The following is a 17,421-nucleotide window of genomic DNA, read 5'->3' on the forward strand; positions in this document are numbered from 1 at the left end:
GTAGATCTCTGTGAATTTGAGGCCAGCCTGGTCTACAAGAGCTAGTTCCAGGACAGGCTCCAAAGTTACAGAGAAACCTTGTCTCAAAAAAAAAAAAAAAAAAAAAAGAAAAAGAAAAAAAGAAAAGAAAAGAAAAACCAAAAACCAAAACAAAACAAAAACAAAACTTTTTTTTTTTCTGTTTTCTGTTTAAATCCTTTGTACAACTAAAGTTTCTTTTGATTTAAGATGTGGCGCCCATTTTATTATGTGATCATTTTACCATCTTTCCTCTGGCCTTAAATTTTGGATATCTGCAAAGTGTTTCTCAGTAGTATTGGGATGATGAGGCTCTAGTTGAAAGTCTCATTTTTTATTTTTATTTTTTAAAACAGTGCCCCCATCTTACTATTTTTTCTTTATTTTTAAGGAACTTCGTGCGTTAATGTTTTCCCTGGATTGGATTAAAGCAAAAACGGAACTTGTTGGGCCTGCCCATCTGATTCATGAATTTGTGGAATACAGACATATATTGGACGAAAAGGTACATATTAGTGTGAAACCTTAGTATTTATTTTTTTTGTGTTTGTTTTTTGTTTTTTCAAGACAGGGTTTCTCTGTGTAGGCCTGACTGCCCTGAAACTCACTCTGTAGACCAGACTGGTCTCAAACTCAGGGATCTGCCTGCCTCTACTTCCCGAGTGCTGGAATTTAATGGCATGAGCCACCACCACCTGGTGATAATGAGATTTTTTATCCTTGAGTTAACAGTCAGTAGAGGATCACTGTATATTTATTTGTTTTTAGATTCAATATTTCCTTTTTCCCTGCTTTCTCTTGAAATCTCCTTATGAAATTAGTCCAAAACTCTTCAACTTAGCCATAGGCAGATTTATAGGACAAGACAAGAAAACAGTTACATTCTTTGCTAGAATATCTAAAAATAGACTCCAACCCAGTTGCTAATATTGTTCTGCTCCGAGACTTGTGGAGTTGGCCTTCCGTAGTCCACATTGCTCTCGGCACTGCTGTCTTCCAAGTTCAGCCGTGGCATTCAGCTGCTTCTCTAGCCCAGAGTCCCATTGTCTTCCGTACTTCTCCAACATCCGGTATGGGCAGGTATGGGCAGCCTGTCCTGCAATACCAGTCCCTGGTAACTACTTCAGTCTGAAGTACTTGTCTCTTGCTGTGAAGAGATGCCAAGGCAATTTATAAAATGAAGCATTTAACTGGGGCTTGCATACGGTCTCAGAGGGCGTGTCCATGACCATCAGGGCAAGGAACATGCAGGCACGCGGGAGGCACCGCTGAAGCCGAGACTGTCAGCTTACATGTTGAGACAAGGAGCGTCCATGTGAGCAACAGCCAGGAGGCAGAGAGAGAGAGAGAGCAAGCGAGCGAGAGCGAGCGAGCGAGCATGCGTACATTGTGTAACTGCATTTATTGCCTGCTGGTTGGCTGTTACATTTTAGTTCATGCAGGGAATATTTCATTTAGATTTTAAAATATCAAGATTATAGAAGGAAAAAGATGTCAGGTTTTGCTCTGGCTATGTGTCTAACAGATTTCAGTTTATCCTAGGACTGTGCAGTCTGTGAGAATTTTCAAGAGTTTTTGTCTTTAAATGGACACCTTCTTGGACGGCAGCCATTTCCTAACATTGTACAGCTGGGCCTCTGTGAGCCAGAAACTTCCGAAGTCTATCAACAAGCAAAGCTGCAGGCCAAGCAGGAGGTGGATAGTGGAAGGCTTTACCTGGAGTGGATGTGAGTTGCTGGAGACTCCGTTATTAATCGTTCTTTTCCTGGTGGTAAATAAACACACCCTGTGAGATTTAACTACTCTAAAACTTTGATAAATGTCCCAGCTTGGTGGAAAGTTCCAGAGAAGTAAGCATAGGAGAAAATAATTCCATTGTCACAGATCCTAGAAATGGGTGAAGAGGTCATCCTAAATATTAATGTCAAATGCTGCTGTCATCTAGGGTGGTAGTGATGGCGATAGACTTGGAGCCACAGACCTACCTAGGTTTGAGTCTCCATACTAAAATATTGTCGTTTATGATCTTTGAACGAACCACACTTTACTTTCTCATGTGTGAAATGGAGATAATAGTCCTTTGAAGGAAATACTACTTCAATGAAGATTTAGATGAGATGATGCCTATAAAGTCACTTTTACTTTTCTTTGCTGTAGAGATTTTATTTAATGAATTTAATTTAATTCTTCCATATCTTTTTAAAAAAGCATTTCCAGTCCTTTTTTCTTTTCATGACTATATGTGTTTTGGTGTGCATCCATGAGTGGATACATGTTTGTGTGTGGTGTGCATGCATGGCATGGGTCGGCTTGTGGATGTGGAAGACCAGGAATCTTCCAGGATAGCTTTGGAGCCTATCCTGAATCACACTCTGTAGACCAGGCTGGCCTCGAACTCACAGAGATGTGCCCGTTCTGCCTCCTGAGAGCCACCACTGCCCGGCTGATGGCTCAGCCCCATTCTGAGTGGAGTTAGAGGAAAATGTTTTAAAAGTCTGTTATCATAATGGTGGGTGATTGTCACGTGTAGTGTGAGTTTCATTCTTCAAGGTTTCTTTAATTTTAAAAGTGTTTCTTAAAAAAGCTTTGCTTATATATATTACATTAATATATCAAAAGAAAATAGAGGGACTGGAGAGATGGGTCGGTGGCTAAGACCACTTGCTGCAGAGAACCTGATTTAGCTCCCAACCATCTGTAGCTTCAGTTCTAGGGGATATGATGCCTTTTCTGACCTTTGTGGTCGCTGTATGTACACGGTGTTCAGATGTGTGTGCAGGCAAACCACATATAAGTAAAATCCTTTTTTTTTAAAGGGAAAATAGAAAGTGGCATGTGTTTGATCATGCAGATTTCTCTTAACTCGGTGGTGACATTTGTGACACACACCAGGTGACTTGATGTAAGATAGTACTTCTCTTAAAAACGTCACTTCTGCCAGGCGGTGGTGGCGCACAACTTTAATCCCAGCACTCGGGAGGCAGAGGCAGGCGGATCTCTGTGAGTTCGAGACCAGCCTGGTCTACAGAGCTAGTTCCAGGACAGGCTCCAAAGCCACAGAGAAACCCTGTCTTGAAAAACCAAAAAAAAACCAACAAAAAACAAAAAAACATCACTTCTATTGGATTACCTTGTTCTTTAGGTGTTCTGTATTGTCATTTGCAGTTAGTAATCCAAGAATTTTGTATGTGGGAGAAATACAGCCATATTAAAGACACTTAGTATTGAAAGAAAGCATGACTTTTTTCCTCAGTCACTGAATTTCTCTTCATGTCTCACTGTGTTTAGAAACAAGAAAACCATCAAGAACCTCTCGCGCCTCGTTGTCCGCCCCCACACAGATGCCGTTTATCACGCATGCTTCTCTCAGGATGGTCAGAGGATAGCTTCTTGTGGAGCCGATAGGACCTTACAGGTAAGGCACATCTCTTGGGAAAAACCGGAAGAGGCATGTGGCCCAATTGTGCAGATTAGAATATGTTTAAATACTAAGTTAGGAAAATGGCAATTTAGAAGTAAAGAAGAGTAAAACTCTGAACGTAGAAGCTTCTTCCGAATGTTGAAGATGTAGCTGTTTTTAGTAGTTCAAGCTTGCCAGGGACGTTGAGGAACTCTTTACCTGGGCTCCATCCATTTGCCAGTTACGGGCAATGAGAAGACAACAGTTCTTAACAGACAGGCCGATGGCATCAGCAAGTAGAACTCCACTGAAAGCCGTTGGCTGAACAGATTGTCCAAGACTGAGACAGTCTTCGGGCTGTCGTGGGAGATAGATGAGATTACTGCCAGAGGTGCTTTATTGCTCACCTTGTGGAAAATACGAGCGAATGAATGAGTGCCTTCCCCCTGCATTTGCTCCCTGCCTGCATACTGAAGAAAACAGAATCAGACCGGTACAGCCTTTATACTGAGAATAGCTTGAGACTTTCACGGTCATAGCTGTGTACTCATTTCTCTAGTACTTGATTACTAATTATATTAATTTTGGCCTTAAAAAATTCCCCTGATAGTGCAGGAGATGGAACCCAGGGTGTTGTGCCTGTTGGGGAAGTACTCTATTACTAAACTATCTATAGCCTTGGTTTTTTTTTTCATCCCTAAAGAAAGCATTTTTGATTGTTTAGACTTTGTCAATCTAATCCCGAGACCTGAAGCTGTATTTCACCACTTCTTTTTAGTGACATTTAACAACACTTAGCAATGGATATTTCTGCAGGACCCGATGGATGGGGATGGATGGGGTGGGGTGTTGGAGCAGCCTACCTGCAGGAAACTAACCTGCTGGTTGCCTAGAGAAGCCAAGGCAGGTGGGGGAGGAATCCAGGGTTTTGCCCTAGTATGGAGGGTTTAGAGAAAGGGGTGCCCCACCAGGTGGGTGATCACTCTCCTCCTGGTCCTCTCTGTGTAGTAGCAGGCTGTGTTTCCTGGGTACTTCTGTTTATGCTTACACTTAGGAATTCTGACAGATTCTGATTTTGAGTCATTTTCTTAACTTTCATTTCTGTTTTGAAAATAACAGTGATTAAGAACTTTCAGAGATGTGTTTTCATAAATGATGCCCTATGGATGAGTGGTTTACAGTGAAAAAGACTTCCTGTTGTTGTGCAGGTGTTCAAAGCCGAGACAGGAGAGAAACTTCTTGAGGTCAAAGCTCACGAAGACGAAGTGCTTTGCTGTGCGTTCTCCTCAGATGACAGTTACATAGCAACCTGCTCAGTGGATAAAAAAGTCAAGGTACGGTGCTAGGCTGGGGCTCCGTGGTTAAGAGCTCTCACTGCCCCGGCGGAGCGCCCACATGACCTCTCATAACCCGTCACTCCAGTTCCCGGGGACTCCTGTGGACACTGCGTGTACCTGCAGAATACTTAGAGACGTAAAAATAAATTAAGGTAGAAAACCATTTTCGTCTTGAGTGGAAATTGCAACAGTTCATCATCTTTTTCTGATTTATTTTTGTTTAATCGTGTGTGTGTATATGTGTGTGTGTGTATGCAGAGTCCAGAAAAGGGCTTTGGTTCCCACGGAGCTGGAGTTATCATGGAGTTATGTATGGAGCTGACATTTATCAGCCTCCTAAAATGGGTGCTGGGAACTAAACTTGCATCTTCTGGAGGAGTAGTATGTACTCTTAAATCATTAAGCCCAAATCTTTTTTTATTATTTAAAGAATATTTCCCTCCCCTCTACACCCAGTTCCTTCCCACCTCCTTTTCCATCCGGATCTACTCCCTTTCTGTATCTTATTAGAAAAGAGCAGGCATCTAAGATAACAACAAAACATAACAAAATAAAATAAGATAAAACAAAAATCATCACATCAAAGTTAGACAAGGCAAACCAACAGAAAGCATCCCTAGAGTTACCGATAGCACACTGACGTCAGTTCTAGCCCTGGGCTCCACTTCTTTGCTGCTGTCACATGGGAAATCTTGTTTTTTTTGTTTTTTGTTTTTTTTTTTTTTTTTTTTTTTGTTTTTAAGACAGGGTCTTACTCTGTAGCCCTGGCTGTCCCAGAACTCACTGTAGACCAGGTTGGCCTGCGATTCATAGAGCTCTGCCTGCCTCTGCCTCCTGAGTGCCGGGATTAATTAAAGGTGTGCGCCTCCATGCCTGGCTCTTTGTGATTAACTTTTTAAAGTAAGGAGAATTTCATCGTATTTAGCGACTAGGAAGGAGATTCACAGTGTCATGCTCAGTGGGGACGTCTGTCCTCATAGGAGATAACACCTGCAGAGTGATGTCCGTTTGCTCTTTCTTTTGTGTTATTTTGGAAATAACGTATTCTATTTCCTTTGTCCTCTTCAGATTTGGGATTCTGCGACTGGGAAGCTGGTGCACACCTATGACGAGCACTCAGAACAAGTCAACTGCTGCCATTTCACCAACAAAAGCAATCACCTCCTTTTGGCCACCGGCTCGAGCGACTTCTTCCTCAAAGTGAGTGTGGCTATGAAAATGACGCAGATGACTTTGTGACACTCCAGGGTGTCTCCTTTGATCTTCTCTTGTGGACCAGGCTGGTCTCGAACTCGCAGAGATCCGCCTGCCTCTGTCTCCTGAGGGCTGGGATTAAAGGCGTGCGCCACCACCGCACCCTGCTGTTCATGTCAGTTCCTTATTTTTGACCCTGCTGTTAGGGATTGGCTCAGGACACTGCGTTATACAAGAGCTTTATATATCTGCCTTGTGTTCATTTTCTTGTATGGGGTCTCAAACCTATACTTTCTACCATATTATTAGAATCAGAATCCAAATAAAATTGACACTTGGCGGTTGTCCATTTTATTCTGTTAAAAACTCTCTCTCTCTTTTTTTTAAATATTTATTTATTATGCATACAATATTCTGTCTGTGTGTATGTCTGCAGGCCAGAAGAGGGCATCCGACCTCATTAGAGATGGCTGTGAGCCACCATGTGGTTGCTGGGAATTGAACTCAGGACCTTTGGAAGAGCAGGCGATGCTCTTAACCACTGAGCCATCTCTCCAGCCCAAAACTCTCTTTTCTTGCATCTCCTTTTCATACTGTTGGTTTCCCAGACAAATAGAATTACTTGTCTCATGGACTGTCTCTGATTTCTTGAGTGGCTTACTGGAGAGTTATTTGACTTGATCTTCTAACCCCTGTAGTTCCTATATTATGGTATAGGTTTTGAAGTTTTTAGGACTGTTAATATAGCTTTTAGTCTGGTTAGTTATCTCAAGGTTTGGGAAGTCCTAGAAACATGTGAATTTTGCTTAGACCATTTTCATAACCTAGCATTTGAAAGTAGGGATATAATTTACACAGTGCTTACTGATTCTTGTAGCCAGTTAAATATGATGATTCTAAACCACCCAGTTAACAATAAACAACAATTGTCCAGTTAATTTAGTGTTCAGACTTAAAGCCTCCCCAGGCCTTAAGTCCTGTAGTGGATTGAGATGCTGATCCAGAAGTTACCCTATTATTAATCACAAGTTTATCTTCGTGTGTGTTATCTTTGTGTTGCCGTGAACCAAAACCTCAGATGAAGAGGAAGAACTGAATACAATTACTGGCTTTCCTTGTTTAGTTTAGATTCATTTTTTTCTCTTTTTAAATTAATTTTAATTGTGTGAATGTGTGGGTGCAAATGGAGGCCAGAGAAGGGGACCCTGAATTCTCTGGCACTGGCATTACAGACTGTTGTGAGCTTCCGGTGTGTATGCTAGGAACTGAGCTTGGGTCTTCTGGGAGAGCAGCAAATGCTCTCTAGCCCCCATTTAGTATATATTTCCAGATCTATCCTTTGACATTGTGACTCACATATACAGGCCCAGATCTCCCTCTCGCTAACGTTGGAACCACCTGCTTCAGTCCCCACTTCCTCCTTCTGCCTTAATTATAATTTTAAAGGGGCCAGGTGCCTGGGCTGCTCTAGAACTTTGGAGCTTCCAGTGACCCTTCTCGTTCAGCCTTCAACGTACTTGGAACTGTAGGTGTCTTCACCACACCAGTTTCTCCAGTATTGGCTAGTTTTTACATGTCTTCTTTTTCTTTCCAAATAGCTCTGGGACCTGAATCAAAAAGAATGCCGCAATACTATGTTTGGCCATACAAATTCAGTCAACCACTGCAGGTTTTCCCCGGATGACGAGCTGTTGGCCAGTTGCTCAGCTGACGGGACGTTAAAGGTAAGCTTTTGCACAGAGTAGAGGGGTCTAAGTTTAGAGGAATCCTTAAGATTTGGTTTAGATATAAGTTTCTGTTGGTGTTCATAATGTTCCAGAACTCTGATCCAATACCTGAGATCAGCAGCCTGAAGGAGGGAAGGTCTGTCTTTGCTTGCAGCTTCAGAGGTTTTGTCCTGACCCTGTTGTCTCTGCCTGTGGCGGGGAGTGTGTGCCAAAAGCAACTGCTTACCTAAACAGTGTTGTGGAGCAAACAGGGAGACAGGAAGGAGCTGGGGTCCCACTGTCACCTTCCTAACTTGGTTTCCTCTAGGTCCCTCTTTTTTTTTTAAGTTATTTTCTTTTTAAATCTTTTTTAAAAAGATTATTATGCGCCGGGCGGTGGTGGCGCACACCTTTAATCCCAGCACTCAGGAGGCAGAGGCAGGCGGATCTCTGTGAGTTCGAGACCAGCCTGGTCTACAAGAGCTAGTTCCAGGGCAGGCTCCAAAACCACAGAGAAACCCTGTCTCGAAAAAAAATAAAATAAAAAAAATAAAAAGATTATTATGCATGAGTGCTATCTGCTTGGTTCACCTTTATGCCAGAAGAGGGCATCGATCCCACTATAGATGGTTGTGAGCCACCATGTGGTTGCTGGGAATTGAACTCATGACCTCTGGAAGGTCAGCCAGTGCTCTAACTGCTGAGCCATCTCTCCAGCCCCTAGTGTCCCCCTCCCCCATTCTTAAGGCTCCAAACCTCCTGATACAGTGCATCAGACTGGGAGCCATACCTGCAGCTCATAAGCCTTTTGCAGTTTCTAGATCTAAACCATAGCTTCATTATCTACCTGTAGAAAAGAGTCTTTTCCTTCAGCTTCTAAGACTCTCTGACATACTGTTATTTTTGAACGGTCTGTAATCTAATGTTTAAATTCTTAACTTTAGGTATATATTACATTCCAAGCACTGTGTGTGGGGTACTATACTAGGCTTTTGGGTGTGCATGTGGGCCCCAGCATGCGCGTGTGTGGCCAGAGGCCAGCTTGTAGGAGTTGTTTCTCTGCTTCTTACACAGTTGATTCCAGAGAAGGAGCTCGGGCTGTCGGATTTGTGCCCTTCCAGCTGAGCCGTTTTATTGGCCTGCAGGTCCATTCTTGTGCAGATTCAGTGCAGGCCTTTGCAGCAGATGCTGTGATTGCTGGCTGCATTCTTGCCCAGAAGGTGGCATTTTGCTGCCTTTCTCCCTGTCTTCTGGCTGTTGCATTCTTTCCACTCCCTCTGTTCCCTCGGCCTTAGAGGGCATGGTCTGAACGTCTTGTTTAGTACTCCCTTGTCACTTGTTCTCAGCGCTTCGCCAGTCCCGAGCATCTGCGTCCGCCACCATTTGTTAGAAACATGCACTACATTCCTATGACCAGCCATCAGCGGATGGACACATAGGCAGATCCCAGCAGCGTGGTCAGTGCAAAATCCTGAGCTGAGAAATTTGTATGTCGTGTTGCTCAGAGACAGGTGTTTGACTTCTAGTATTCATGTGTGAGTGTCACCGGCAGTAGGGACAGGCATCGCTACCCTCTTGGGGAGAGCTGCCTGTGTCGTTGATGGCTTCCCCATGGTGCTGTTAAGTCTGTGTCACTGGCTGCTTCACGCAGTGACGTGCAGAAAACAGAGGTCCTGCAAAACGATGCTAGATAACAGTGTGTCAAGGCCAAAGCCTGGTGGAGCTTTTCTCGTCTGAGGGAATAAGAGCTGTAAAAGTATTTTACGCCCCAAAGGCTCTGGGATTTTCCCTAAGCTTGTGATATGGCATCATGTTGACAAGCTTGTGCTTCTTTGGACCTTAATGAGAAAACATTTTAAAATGTTTTATTTAAAGATTGTTAGTTAAAGCGCACAAGGGCTTAGGGTGCACAGGGACCCTGGGTATAGTCGGTGGTCTCCTCAGAATGCAGTGGTGTGGTCTGGATCATTTCCTGATGTGTGAGATTTTATCATGGCTGGCGAGGGACTGAGTTAGGCGGAGAAGTGGATGTAGTGAGATTCAACTGTGTCAGCTTGTTTGTTTGTTTATTTATTTTCCTAAACCTAAGCAATGGTGCCTTGTTTGTCCTATGATTTCTCGATTCTGTGTGATGCGTCCAAAAATTACTCGTGTGTGTGTGTGTGTGTTTGTGTTCATGAAGTGTTTGGAGCTCAGAGAACAGCTTGGGGGAGCCACTTCTCCCTTTATCCTGAGGGTCCTCGAGCTTGAACTTAGGTTGTATACTTGGCAGCCGGTGTTTTCGCCTACTACTGAGCTGTCTTGTCTGCCTTCTTTCCCGTGTGTTAGGAAGGCTAACCTATCAGTGCCTCCTGTCTCCTGTTTTATTTCACACAGTGGAACTGCAGTTGTCCCCGGGTAAAGTGTTAGGGTCAGACAGCTGTGTGTGTGTGTGTGTGTGTGTGTGTGTGTGGCCAGCGCTTGGTCTGGGATATGGTAGCGCTTGTGAAGCCAGGAAATTGCTCCAGGTCTGAGAGAGCAGAGAGAACAGCTATCTTTTCAGAGGCTGTTGCTTGTCGTACTTGTCTGACTGCTCTAGAATAAGGCTTAGTGTACCTCGTGCCCCACTTCTCAGGAGCTGAGTAGCTCTGCAGCGCTGCACAGCCCCACCAAGCACAGCGGAAGCCTTGCTTCCTCTCAGGATAGCTGTTCCTCCCTCTGGGGTCTCTATCTCTGGATGCCCTCCAGGCCCTGGGCTGAACAGTTTCCTGCTGCTCTTGTGGTAGAGGTGAAGCTCAGTTTATGCCCAGCAGAGGGCAGCAGCCGCCAGCTGTGAGGCTTCTAGGCTTCTCACTGTTCACACCGTCTTCAGCCACTCACTCCACACTGTACCAGGCCCAGTTACCTTTTGAGATGAGATCTCATGTAGCCCAGCCTGGCTTCAAACACATGATCCTCCTGCCTCAGCCGCAAAGTACTAGCGTTACAGGTGTGCCAAACTATGTGCAGCTCAGTTAACTTTGGTGTGAAATGGAATCTGGACTTTTTAATTTAAAAGCCTCATAAAAAGTCGGATGTTTGTAGAAAATTTCATGAGGAGAGTACGTTTGTGTGACATGTAATCTAGTTTAATTCCAGAGGTGTGGGCTGGGAGTAAAGCGGTTGTGTTGTTTTGAAAACAGCTTTGGGATGTGAGATCAGCAAATGAGAAGAAAAGCATTAACGTGAAGCGGTTCTTCCCGAGTTCAGAAGACCCTCAAGAGGACGTGGAAGTGATGGTGAAATGCTGTTCCTGGTCTGCAGACGGCTCTGAAATCTTAGTGGCGGCCAAAAACAAAATTCTCGTAAGTCAGGCCATCTCACTTCACTCTGGCGGAAGTTTCCACTTTCTGGTGTGGCTCTGTGATTGGAGCAGGCTTCCCAACTGCTCATGATTCTCTGGAGCCCTGTGCTCTGGGGGATACGGAAGGCCTTGTGAGAAGCAGTCAGAGATACTGTTTATTTTCCCAAGAAAGAGAGTGTGAAACAACTGCTTAAAGCCAAACACGGCAACAACAGTTCGTAATGTCAGGTCAGTGTTCCTCCAATGCGGTATTTTTTACTTCTTTATTTTATGTGCATGGGTGCTTTGGCTATGTGTGTTTTTGCATCATGTGTGTGCAGTGCCTGTTGAAGCCAGAAGAGGGCTCTGAATCCCCTGGAACTGTAGTTACAGATAATTATCAGCTGCCATATGGTGCTTGGAATTGAACCTAGGTCCTTTGGAAGAGTAACCATTGCTTTTCACTGCTGAGCCATTTTTCCAGCTCCACTTCAGTTTATTTGAAACAGAATACTCTCTTCATTCATCACTTAAAATAATTAAAATACCCACTATTGCTAGGCGTCTTAACTGCGGTCATCCTTGTAGATTCATGGGAGATTCCCTTGTGCTAAGTTTTTACCTCACCCCCAAAGGCTCCCCCTGCTTCTAGTAGTCTCTTTAAGTACTCCTCCCACCAATTTGATGGCTCATGTTCCTGTCCCCACCCTCTCTCAGTCCACTCATGAAATCTCTTCTATTTCCCCTTCTCAGGGAGATCAGGAACCTCCCGCATGAGCCCTTCTTGTGTCCCCAGCAGTGGGAACAGTGACTGTTCTAACTCTTTACTGACTTGTGAGACCCTGCTCCTCACTCAGTACTGGGGCTCCTCGCCCGGCCTTAATGCATGGGGAAGTGCTACTTCTTTTTGTAGAAACAAGCTTTGGAGCCTGGCTTGGAACTTGCTCCATAGACCAGGCTGGCATCGAACTCACAGAGATCCGCCTGCCTTTGCCTCCCGAGTACTGGGATTAAAGGCATGCGCCACCACCACCCAGCCACTTATTCTTAATGCAATTTAATATGCTATGTTTTGTTGATATCCATGGGAGACCAGCCCTTTCCTGAGCAGAAATGGAGTGGGTGTGGATTGAAGGATGGGAACAGAGGGGGTTTGGGGGCAGGGGCTGGGAGGAGAGGAGAGAGGGGAAACTGCAACTGGGACGTAAAATAAATTAATTAATTAAAATAAATAAAATAAAATAAAAAATTAGATTGATTTCGATGATTTTCAAAGTACTTAAAAAAGATTTATTTTTAGTTATGTGTATATGTTGTGTGTCTGTGTGGGGGTGTGTACATGTGACTGAGTGGAGGTGCCTGCAGAAGCCAGAGGCATTGGGTCCCCTGAAGGAAGCAAACTTGTGTATTTCGAAGGGCAGTGAGTGCCCTGCTGAGCCGTCGCTCCAGCCTCTTGGTTTTGTTTTGTTTTTGTCCCTCTTCCGATTTGATGACTCTAATGAGAGAAGAGCTCCTTAAGATCTAAATGAGACAAGGAGATTTTCATGAAGTAGGTTAAGACATACAAAAGAGTAAATGGTAAGAAAATACCTTCCTTTTCTCAGATCTCATGCTGTGTGTGTGTGTTCTGAGTACTCGTCAGCATACATAACTTAAAATACAAACACCCAAGAGATGTGGTAGATTGCCATAGCTCTGTGGTCACAGTGGGAGAACTGGGCTCTGAGTAGTCACAGTGGTTTGTCCAAAGTTGGATTGTGAGGAGGGCCAGCTCTGATTTATGGCTCATGGATAGTCCTAACACTAATCTTAGAAGATACGACTGGTAGGTATTACTGTTTTAGACAACATGAGTCAAGGGACTGTCTGTTTATGTATAAACTCACTGGGGGACTGGGTGCTTGTTTACTGGTCTAATAACTGTGGACCTGGGTCCTTGGTTGCTTGTGGATTTATATCCCTTTAGCATGGAACTAAGAATAAAAATATTCCCATCTTTAAAAATAATCATTGCATTTGTAAAATTCAGAAATTAAAAATTTGATTTTTGTTGTGATATATAATGTAAAAATTTCCATTTTAACCCCCCCCCCATAATTAAGGTATTAAGTTAGAGTCTTGAAGATAAAGGCAAGCACTTACTTCTTCACTGAGTTACAACCCCAGCTCTTTTTCATTTTTATTTTGAGATAGCATCTTGCTAAATTGCACAGGCTGGCCTTGAGCACACTGGTAGCCTAGGCTTGCCCCAGACTTGCAAACCTCTTGCTTCAGCCTCCTCAGTAGCTGGAATTAAAATTTTCCAAACCATTTTTAAATGTTATAATTGGCATTATAATTATATACATAATGTCGTATAGCCACTACCACAGTATGTTTCTTTCTTTTTTCCTTTCTTCTTTCTTTCTTTCTTTCTTTCTTTCTTTCTTTTCAGAATTTCTCTTTGAAGGTCAGGTCTGGCTGTCCTGGAACTCACTCTGTAGACCAGGCTGGCCTCAAACTAAGAGATCCCCCTGCCTCTGCCTCGCAAGTGCTGGGAGTAAAGGCACATGCCACCATTGCCTAGTTACCACTGTATGTTTCTGAAGGCTTTCATCACTCAGACAGAAACCCATTAACCACTAATCAGCTAATAATCCTGCGTTCTCTATCCCCATTCCCTGGTGACTAACAACATGACACATGAATTTGTCTTCTGGAGACTGTGCAAGTGGAATTATATAATGCTTGGTTTATTTATGCTTGACTCATTTCCTTGAGCACAATGTTTTAAAAGCTTATTTGTGTTGTAGAATGTGTCAGAACTAAACAGTCTCTCTCTGTATGTGTATACTCACGGCTCACCCTTCTGTGCAGGCTCCTGCTTCCTTCCACCTCCTAGGTGTTGCGAATCTGTTGGGGACCCGACTTTAATAAGATTTTTGTTCAGTCCTAATGGAGTTGCTAGATCACTCTGGTGATCTGGGAGGAGGTGGACTTTCCCACAGTGGCCGCATTGTTTCCTTTCCTACAAGTAGTTACGACAGCGTTAGCTTCTCCAGTCCTCAGAAACACCTGTTGCTGGATTCCACTAAAAATCTTAGCTACTTTCCTTTAGAAATTTAGAGCCATTGAGTAGGTGTGAGGTGTCAGCTTGATTCGCATCTATTTATTTATTTATTTTGTATTTATGTATACAGTGTTCTGTCTGCGTGTGTATGCCTGCACTGCTGGCCAGAAGAGGACATTGTAGATGGTTGTGAGCCACCGTGGAGTGGCTGGGAATTGAACTCGGTGCCTCTGGAAGAACAGCCAATGCTCTTAACTTCTGAGCCACCTCTCCAGCCCTTGATATACATTTTCTAGATAACCAGTGTTGTTAAAGAAAAAAGCTTCTCTCTCCCTCCCTGGCTGATGATGGGAATTGAACCCTGTGCTAGGCAAGCCCCACCACTGAGGTCAATCCTCAGTCCCAGAGAAAGATCATTTTAAAACATTGGAAGATCTGTTCTAGTGTGAAAGGAAACTATATTTTTTGTGTAAAACATCTTGTTTTAAAACCTATTGACTGGATCCCTATTTGTCATCCTGAAATGATTGCCTTAGTGTTGCCCTTGCCTGTAGGTCCCAGTTTTTCCCTAGTTCTCCCCTCTTTCTCCCCTTCTTTCAGATCTTGTATTGTTAATCTGCTCCTGTCTTCAGACCCTTTCTCTCTGTCATCCCCAGCTGGGACAATTCCTGTTTCACATTTGCCAATTTTTTCTGTTATTCTTAGCCACTGATTTTTAAGAACAACCTGCCCTGGGAGACATTTAAATATGATTCCCGTTGTTTGTTTTTGGCCTTCCCTGCTGTGCTTCTTGGCTTCGGCTTGTGTCCCTGTGCTGTGCATTTGATAAACCTCTTTACGGCTCCCACTGGAAGCTTTTGTTTTGTTCCTGAGGACTGTCTAGGTTCGGTCTTAAATAACTAGACTGTATCAATATACTGTATGTGTGTATGAAGTATACACAGCCTTACTATTGGGCAAAACCTTTGGAAGAATATATTCAACATTTGAAAATCTTTCAAGAATTGAAATGAAGGTTATATTGATAAAAAATAGCCTTTTTGGTTCAAAAATGGGAAAGTCATTAATTGTAATGGAATGATTTGATAGCTCTGGAGAGAAATAGATTGGTTGAGCTTATATTTTATTTTTGCAGGCCTTTGCTTTATATTATTTTGACCGACTTTGCTCCTGGATATACGTTTTCTCCCTCGGATCAGAAGTGCCAGGGAGAACTGCACTGTGCTAACTTGACTTCTTTGTTTCTGTTCATGCATTCACAAAGGTGGTTTCTCTCTAGGCCAGCTTGAGAGATTATCTGTGATGAACTTTCCTCTATAGAAGATAGCTTTCGAGATGAGCTATATTTTAAAAGTGATATATATAGCAGTTCACGTCTAGGTAGCTATCAGCGTTTATGCCAGTCACCAGTAACTATAGGTTTTCAAGACTTACATTTTACATCTGAGATATGAGGAACATCTTTTAAAACTAAATTTAGATTCAGCGTGGGTGTAATTTAGGATGTTTTGTTTTTATAGCTATCTCTTTATTTTGACAGCTCTTTGATATTCATACTAGTGACTTATTGGCAGAGATCCACACAGGCCATCACTGCACCATCCAATACTGTGACTTCTTCCCCTATGACCATTTGGCGGTGGTTGCCCTGTCCCAGTACTGTGTGGAGGTGAGTAGTTGAGCTTATTCAATGGAATGTGGTCTCTAGAGAGCCAGGCATGACAAAGAACGGGCTACCTAAACCCTTACTGCCGAGGATGCTTTCTTGTACAGTTGTGGTCTCTTCATAGCCTAATGACATGTAGCTTTGAGATGTTCAATTATATGACTATGGTGGGATGGGAGAACCATTTACCAAGCGTTTATTGAATATCTAGCGTACGGAATGATCATTGGTTTTCTTGGTTAAGATAGGGCATTTCTTTTAGTTTTACCGTGTGTGTGTGTGTGTGTGTGTGTGTGTGTGCGCGCGCGCGTGCGCGCACCTGTTCAAGCACATGCACAAGCACATCCCTTTTCTCTTTATTTCTTCAAGAAAGGCTCTCTCACTGGCTGTTGGCTGGCAGCTGGCCATGGAGCTTTGGAATTCAGCTGTTTTTACCCCTAAATGTGATGACAGGCACAAACGGCCACGCTTGAGTGTTTGAACCTGGGTGCCTAACGCTTGCACAGAAAGTGCTCTTACCCACTGAGCCATCTCTTCAGTCCCAGATACTGTTCTCTTTAAAATCAGTTAGTTCAGATTCTTAGATCCTTTGAGTAGGGTGAGATGGTAGCCCTGTCATTGCCATGCACAAACAGAGTGATTCTTACAAATTCCTTGTTCTTGTTTACAGTTTGGCACTTCCTGGTGAATTTCATGGTCAGTTCCTTCTCATTTCTAAGATCCTTACCTCTGTCATTCTTAGAAAGGTCTAGGAAAGAATGTCTTCCTTCTTGGAGTGTAAGGAAGCTCCAGGTGACAGATGTGATAGGTGCAGTTAAAGAGAGAGAGGAGGGGGACTCTTGAGAGTGCACCTGTGGATCACTTTAATTTCTGTCCCTTTTTGCTGCATTTTCCAGTTTAGATTATTTAGAGATAAGGCAGGCTTTTCATAATCATTTTGTAACTGGAACTCAGCAAGTGAAACCCATTGGGCATGTGATGGAGCACTTACTTTGTCCATGCTAATTCTGCAATCATGAAGTAGGCCTGTAATTCAAAGTGTAACGAGGGGCACGCAGGCGCATGTGGGACTTCGTTAGACTGGAATATGTCTGGGGAAAGTACAGCAGAACCCAGGATGCAGTGAGGATGGTGGCGACTCCCACAGTTTGTAATAAGCATGGATGAAAAGAGAAAAGTGTGCTCATTTATTGTAGGGCTTTGCAGCCAGTTCAGATGAAGGTTGGATGACAGTATTAGAGAGAAATAATCCTTATATGGAAGCTGCTTATGTTCATCCTGTTACTTTTAGATTGATTAAAAAAGATAAAACATGTACACGATTTCATATTCCAAGCATTATAGTAAGTCATTTTCAGAGAAATCTCATTGTCATCTGATGTGGGATTCCCCTCTGTATGCTGTGAATACTGTGGGTTAATGAAGAAACCAGCTTGGCCCGATAGGGTAGAACAGAGCTAGGTGTGGAAAACTAAACTGAATGCTGGGAGAAAGAAGGGCGGAGTCAGAGAGAAGCCATGGAGCCCTGCCAGAGACAGATGCTGGAACTTTACCTGGCAAACCGTGGCGATACACAGATGAATGGAGATGGGTTAATTTAATATATGAGTTAGCCAGAAATACGCTTAAGCTATTGACCAAACAGTATTGCAAATAATATGGTTTCTGTGACATTATTTTGGGGCTGAGCAGCTGGAAATGAATAAGCGGCCACCTGCAACAGTCATCGTGACCTCTTTCCTTCCCTCAT

The 17,421-nt window shown here is 43.4% G+C and overlaps 1 protein-coding gene across 1 annotated transcript in view; it reads left to right on the top strand.

Moving 5' to 3' along the window:
- Positions 1 to 17,421, top strand: part of Apaf1 (apoptotic peptidase activating factor 1) — a 65,672-nt gene that overhangs the window by 20,290 nt on the left and 27,961 nt on the right. The window contains exons 11-18 of the mRNA XM_041674928.1: positions 410 to 523; positions 1,561 to 1,745; positions 3,307 to 3,433; positions 4,627 to 4,752; positions 5,824 to 5,955; positions 7,548 to 7,673; positions 10,817 to 10,978; positions 15,546 to 15,674. Of these exons, the coding sequence (XP_041530862.1) occupies positions 410 to 523; positions 1,561 to 1,745; positions 3,307 to 3,433; positions 4,627 to 4,752; positions 5,824 to 5,955; positions 7,548 to 7,673; positions 10,817 to 10,978; positions 15,546 to 15,674 (1,101 nt within the window). The remainder of the gene's footprint in view (positions 1 to 409; positions 524 to 1,560; positions 1,746 to 3,306; positions 3,434 to 4,626; positions 4,753 to 5,823; positions 5,956 to 7,547; positions 7,674 to 10,816; positions 10,979 to 15,545; positions 15,675 to 17,421) is intronic.

The sequence above is a fragment of the Microtus oregoni genome, unplaced genomic scaffold, assembly GCF_018167655.1.
Source record: "Microtus oregoni isolate MIOR12 unplaced genomic scaffold, Mior012 000001F_ref0000356, whole genome shotgun sequence".
NCBI classification, from domain to species: Eukaryota; Metazoa; Chordata; class Mammalia; order Rodentia; family Cricetidae; genus Microtus; species Microtus oregoni.